General features: G+C 32.2%; 1 protein-coding gene across 2 annotated transcripts in view; it reads left to right on the forward strand.

Annotated features, from left to right (window-relative positions):
• Positions 1-1,614, forward strand: part of LOC142323289 (uncharacterized) — a 28,969-nt gene extending 27,355 nt beyond the window's left edge. For both annotated transcript variants that reach the window (XM_075362758.1, XM_075362750.1), the window contains one exon: positions 1,231-1,614. In XM_075362758.1, coding sequence (XP_075218873.1) covers positions 1,231-1,404 — 174 coding nt within the window. In that variant the 3' untranslated portion in view covers positions 1,405-1,614. The remainder of the gene's footprint in view (positions 1-1,230) is intronic.
• Positions 1,615-7,252: the final 5,638 nt, after the last annotated feature.

The raw sequence follows: 7,252 nt of genomic DNA on the forward strand, positions 1-7,252 counted from the left end.
AAAAGATGGGGTTTCGATGAAAAAAAAATCTTACCTTCCTTAATAGACACAATATCGAATAGGTTTAAAGTGGTCGTTAGTCCTCTAAACATTACCTAAAACTTTTGTCTGAAAGAAGTTTTGATATGATCAATCCTTACAGCAAGGGATGACCAAAATATTACTGGAATTGTAAGATGGGGCTTCTCGTATGCTAAACATATGAAACGTTTTTCATATTAACCATAGTATTGAATAAGTTTAATGTTTTTTTGTTTTTTTTAACTTAAGGTGGAAATCCTCTTTTATCCCCTACTTAGCACCGGTGAAATCTACCCCCGCCTTCTGGCGTGCCAAAAGGGATTTTTTTTATTTTTTTACCTTTAATCGGTTTTTTCTTAACTATAAGTAGGTTACGTTCATCATTTTTAATAACAAATTATGTATTTATAATTAAATATTTCATATTTATTAATAGTAAAATGTAATTAAATATTTATTATATTTAATATAATAAAATAAGGAAAAAGTCGTAAAAACATATAAACCAATTTTATGGTCAGGAGCAGAAGAATCAGTTCGCTTTAAAACGTTCTATAAACCGACCTGGGGAGTTGGCATTTCGTAATAATTTTATCATAAAATATACCTAAATCATGCATACTAAATAGATTCATAAGTTTTAATTACTGTTTTCATTTGCAGTTGCACTTACCTCTAAACTTCCACAACTAAATTAACTGAATTTCTTTCTATGTAGCCTAACGACTTAGTTATTTTTTTTCAATAAGATTTTGGCAAAATTTATCTTAAAATCTATTCATTTCAGCCTATCCGAATTTTAACATTTTCCTGTAATACTGCTATTCAAAAGCACCTTTACTTTTTCTTTCTTGTTTTTTTTTTTGTTATCCGTGTTTTACTCCTATAAAGTACTTGACTCCAGATAAATATTCGTATCTCTCTAATTCGTATCTACATTTGATAGTTTTAGATAGCTTACTTGATCAGTCTGCTTCTGATGTCTTCTTTACCATCTATCCTTTGTAACTTTCTATGTTTTGTTTTTCTCAGCATAATCATGTTCTGCAATTTCCGATACGTTGGGTTCTCTTAACAATCTTTAATAAAATCTCTTTTTCGTGCTTCTTTTATCATATTTCTTTAACTTTAACTTTGTCTTATTCTTATTAATCTTCAATTACTTTTTTATAATTTTTGTTGTTTCTAATACGTTTATCCATTTTTCAGGGCGAGTATTACGTCAATCATTCTATTGCAGATATAAAATCTTTTCAGACTTTGCCATTAACAAGTGCTTACTGGAAAATTAAAATTTTTACCATAGAAGATAAAAAAGTGAAATCCTGTGTTAATGTCGCATTCAGTATTCAAGAAACAATGAAACGAATAAATGTAAAATAATTCTTAAAAGAGAAGAGTAAAATAAATAGAATTAAATGGAGTTTATATTCTAAATTGAAAACTGTCGTAGACGTCCTCAACTTAGCATTTAAAAAAAGTAATGTATTTTTCTTGAAATCACACAATTAATAAATGTAGTTAGCTCGGTTTATTTGCAGCTTTGATGATTTTTTCTTGCATTTACTTTTTTGGCAAATAAAAAAACACAGAAGGAAATAATTTTTTGAGTGTTTTATTAAAAAGCTGGCAAAGTATTACTTGACTTTCCCGATTACGCTGGTCAAGTCACACAATACCTGGCACAGATTTTTTATTGCAAAATATTTTTCTGCATTTTACTCGTATGTCCTGATCTATAATTTTAAAAAATTCTTGCGCAGAACTACGCAAGAAGACTGACTTTTCGTTTATTTTATTTTGTATAATATTTTTTGTGCAAGATATATACGAAACATAGATTAAATGAAAAAACTAGAAGTATAATTTTTTAAATGTAATATTAAAATATATTTTCTGTTTATAACAGAATTAAATTATGATAATCGTAATTTGATCAAATAACTAAAAATAACGAGTAGATCCTACACCAACGAGCATCAAATTTAAACTCTCTCTCTCTTTTTCTTTTCTTCTATTTGCCTCCGGAACCACCGTAAGATATAAATGAGGATAAAATGAGGATGAAATGCAAGAATGTAAATGAAGTGTAGTTTTGTATAGCCTCAGATCGACCATTTCTGAGTTGTGTGATTAATTGAAACCCAACCACCAAAGAACACCAGTAACCACAATCTAGTATTCAAATCCGCACTCAAACCTCACTCACCACTGTAATTCACTGCATAAGGGCGTATAAAAATACACCAATAAAAAGTCAATATAACCTCAAATTGAGGTTACGTTGTCTGTTATCGACTTTAAATTGGGCGTAACTGAAGAACAACTCAACCAGTCTTCATAAAAGTTTCACTAGCACATCTTCAGATTCACTACTATAGAATATCTAAATTTCAATAAAATTGATCCATCCAGGAGGATTTGGAGGATTTCGAGCCACAAATTTTATACATAGGCCTCTATAAATAAGGAAATTACATTTTAAGTGAATGGTATTTCGTACCCCTCATACTTCAAAACGTAAAGAAAATCCAGTCCCTGAAATCCATCCCTCAATCCCACTGTGCGCCCGAAATTAATACCGTACTTTTCTTCGAAAAGTTTGAAAAATTATAGACATTTCTCTATAAAATAAGTATAAACTACTAAAAAAATTCTTTGAAAAATATTTAAACCGAAGGGAGGTAGAACAAAAAAAAAATTATCTCATTTTATGACGTAGGTGGGAGATGTTTTTTGAAAAAAATCTTTTTTTTTGGTTATTAATATACTTGTACATGTTGTAGGTAACAAATTTTCTTTAATAAAGTTTTCTTTAAAATGCTTCTGAAGAAAATAAAAATTTGTTTTTTCACTCACTTCCTTAATGAATTTCGAAAAAAATTAATTTGATCAATATTCCATATATACAAATATGTGAGACATGTTTGAAAAAATCGATTTAGTTAATCATGAGATATAAGGCCAAAAATAGTGCGACACGCATACACATATAGGTTTTTTCTTTGTTAAGATCATCACACCTTTTTGTCATGATCATCAAACTTTTCTCTTTTTAATATAGCTATTCTATCTATATTCGCCGGGAAAGTAAAAAGTAATTTTTTTACATAAATTTACCTTTTCTAAAATGGGTAACTGATCTAGTCAAAAAGATATGTATTACTGTCTTTCTTTTCAGTATTTTTGTTTTAATTTTTTTAATATACTCTATTATCATAAGCGTAAATAATTATGCAATATCGGAATGTCAGAAATGTAAACGAACAAGGACAAAATTTACGCTTAAATATAAAAGATAAAATAATTTTAAAGTTCGGCTTTAGAAATCAAAGTATATGTTACATTGTGATAACGATGCTACATGTTGAAAAATAACATTTATTGACATTTTTAAATTCAGAACTTTACCAACATATAAAAACAAAAATAATTGTAAGAAAAATAATAAAGTGTTATTTTATAATTTTTTATTGTTATATAAGGCGAATTTTACTATTTAAAAAAAATAATCCATCCTCATCCTCCGCTTCTTTGGTATCCGATTTGAAGGCTGGGAGCTACACGCGCGATGACGTAATCTTCAAACGTGAAGCAGTTCGAAGAATGAAAAAAATAAAAAAAAGGGCTGGCCAAAAGGCAAACCCAGAAATTAACCTTCTAACATAAACGAGTCGTTCTTGCAATGGAACATCAATGGTTGTTTATCAAACAACCTTGAGTTCCAACGCTTGGTGCATGACGTGACGCTATTTATATATCTTTGCAAGGAACACATTTTCGCCAAGATACAAATTTCAACTTAAGAAGATGTAACATTTATTGGTGAGATCAACCTCCAAATGTAAGTGTTAGAGGTAGAATAGCCATATTAGCATCGACTAAAGCTATCACCGAAGAGGTTGAAATAAACACAAATCTTCAAGCGATAGCAATCAGAATGAACCGCCTGCTATAGATTCTTTTACTTTTTTTTTGTTTAGCCTTCCGAACCGTCATAAGGTATTACTTCAGAGGATGAATGAGGATGATATGCATAAATGTAAATGAAGTGTAGTCTTGTATAGCCACAGGTCCACCACTCCTGAGATGTGTGGTTAATTGAAACCCAACCACCAAAGAACACCGGTGTCCACGATCTAGTATTCAAATCCGTATAAAAGTAAGTGCCTTTATTATTATTTGCAGCAAATACTTGCCAAACTTTGATTTGAAGAAGGATGACGTAATGCGATTAGTTACTCAGCTTTCCCCACTCAAACTACTAATGGGTGACTTCAATGCGCACAAACCTATTTGGAAGCTGGATCGACTAGATCCCTGGGAAGAGATTTGGAAAAGTTCCTTTTAAATTTTGATTTGGTTATTTTAAATGACGGCTGAAGAACTGATTTTAATGCCAGAGACAGGTCGATATCCTGGACAAATTTAACTCATAAGTGCTTCGATTACTCCAAAATATTCTTTCAAAGTTTTCCAAGACTTTCACGAAAATGAAATATTCCTCCGGTGCAAATTACAACTGGTGCTTCAATAAAATTATATTCCATTTCCAAAAAATTGGTTGTTTGATAAGGCAGAAGATTGGACGAACTTTACTGCTGAAGCGAATCTCCCTGAAACAATTGGAGTTATCGGAAATGATTTCGGCACTATAACCAATGTTATATTTGACTCGGCATCAAGATATTTCAATATCTTGACTCGGCATCCTTGACTCGGATGACTCGGCATCCATCACTTTCAAGTTACCATCCTATCTCCTTGACGTGTGCTTTGGAGAAAATCTTCGAAATAATGATAAATAATCGACTCGTTTGGATTTTAGAAAGAAGAGGTCTTTTATCCTCGCATCAAGCAGGATTTCGATAGTATAATTGAACTACTGAGCAAATGATAAATTTAGAAAATGCTATACACAACAGTTTCATCGCTAGGAAACGTTGTATTGGAGTATTCTTTAATCTGTAGAAGACTTGTGATATCACTTATCGTCATAGAATAGTGCTACAGCTACATGAATGGGCATTCGCGATAATTTACCGATATTACTTGGCACGATCGTACTTTTCTAGTACGGGTTTATAATGAGTACTCATTAGAAAAAAGATTGGAAAATGGCATACCATAAGGCTTGCCGTTGAGCGATACCTTGTTTACAAACGCCGTCAATAAATGAATATTACCCATTCCAGGAAGTCAGTAAAAACGTTCACGTCAATGATCTGACAATCGTATATGCCAGTAACGATATAGTTATGATGAAGTTTAAATTGCAACGAGCGATAAACGTCCTTAACGAAATTGCAAAGAATAACGGATTCAAATTCTCACGAGAGAAAACTTGCTGTGTAAACTTCTGTAACAAGACACCTTCTAATCTTAATCCTTTTTTGACTATCCTATTCAGTATAAAAAATAATGCATGCTTCTTAAGTCTATTATTAGATAAATCCCTTACTTGGGGGCACATGCAGGATTAGAGCGTTAGAAGCAAGAGAGCCCTAAACATTATTAAATGTTTATCGAACATCAATTGGGCTCAGAAAAAGATACATTACTGTGATTATTTTAAAACATTGGTTCAATCAAAGCTTGATTACGGATGTATTGTGTATTCATCCGCTAGAAAGTTGCACATAAGAAAGTTAGTCTCATACATAACAACAGAATCAGATATGCCACAGCCGCTTTCCGTACAAGCCCGGTGACTAATTTAATGTCTGAAGCCGGCATAAATTCATTACATTACGGAAGAGAGATCGTACTATTATGCAGCAAATGTAGTGTGGCATGTAGTGTGCAGCAAATGCAGCATTAAATGTAGTGTGCAGCAAATGCAGCATTATGTAGTGTGGTATGCAGCAAATACCCAACCCGCATAATCTATAAAACTTTTAATAACAATCCTTTGGTTGCATTATATGAACACCACACTACTTATTCCAGACCAGCGGAATACGGTATCATGAGTTAGCAACAAAACACGGACTTGTTTGATCAACTATGCACTTTCTACGAGAGAAGTACCACCATGGCTTTTATCAAATATAACCACCAGATTCGATCTCTCTATAGAAAAATAACAGAGAAAAGAGCAGTGATCATCCAACAGGAATTTTTTCCATTCATCAGTAACTATGAAGGATACATAAAAATTTAAACTGATGGTACTAAAACTGAACGTAGTGTTGCACGCTTTGTAAACATAAGTGGTGAAGCTCATTCGTGGAAACTACCAGATATGGGCAGTATTTACACTGCAGAACTCTTTGCATAATAACAAGCTCTTCGCTACACGTTACACTTTTTAAGTACATTAACTGTTATTCGAAACAAGAGCATTGAGAATGTCTTCTTCGCAAACATTCTGTATATATTAAAACGAATGGTACAGCGATGTGTATTTGTATAGACTTCATGGCGTGCTGGTATCTCAAGAATTAAAGCGCAGAAAAAGCTGCCAGTATGGCAACAACTTGTGAGAATACGGACATAATCCCTATTCGCGTGGCAGAGTTAAAAATCTTCTAACTTATACTGTCAGAAACATGTGGAGTAATGAATGGAGAAGATTAAACACGAAACTGGTTTTCGTGTAATTTTAATGTGATTAAAATTACGCCACATAAACGGAATAGCAACGCAAAACTGACTCGCCGGAAAACAAGTGGCATTGACCAGACTCAGAATCTGTCACACACAAGTAAAAAATTCATATTTGTTAACCAGCGAAGAAAATCAGTGTGTAAACCAGGTAACCACATATTTTATACATGTGGTATATTTTTTATGATAAACCACATATTTTTGGACATCTACTGAAACAGTTTATAGTGTATGAAAACCTCAGAAAGTGGTATGGACTGAGAAATAATATTAATGCTTATTTAGAAAATGGTAAAGAAGAAACAAATAGTTGCTTACCTACATGCCAGCGGATTACTAACACGATTATAGTAATCCTTCAACGAAGTCAGTGTGTGTTATATTTGATTAAGAATCCTCTATGTGAAGGCACTTTACATCCGATCACACTGTTCTCACAACATTTTGTGTGTATTTTGTTATTTATGTGCATTTTGTTTCACTGTAACGTTTATTTTTGCGTTTTATTAAAATATACACTCTAACATCTGACCATTCTGCAAGTGATTTTATTCTTTTTTAAACAATGTGACGAGAGCTTTGATGACCTAGGAATTCGATAGTCATACAACGCAAAAAAAAA

Source organism: Lycorma delicatula, chromosome 1, assembly GCF_047948215.1.
Source record: "Lycorma delicatula isolate Av1 chromosome 1, ASM4794821v1, whole genome shotgun sequence".
Lineage (NCBI taxonomy): Eukaryota > Metazoa > Arthropoda > Insecta > Hemiptera > Fulgoridae > Lycorma > Lycorma delicatula.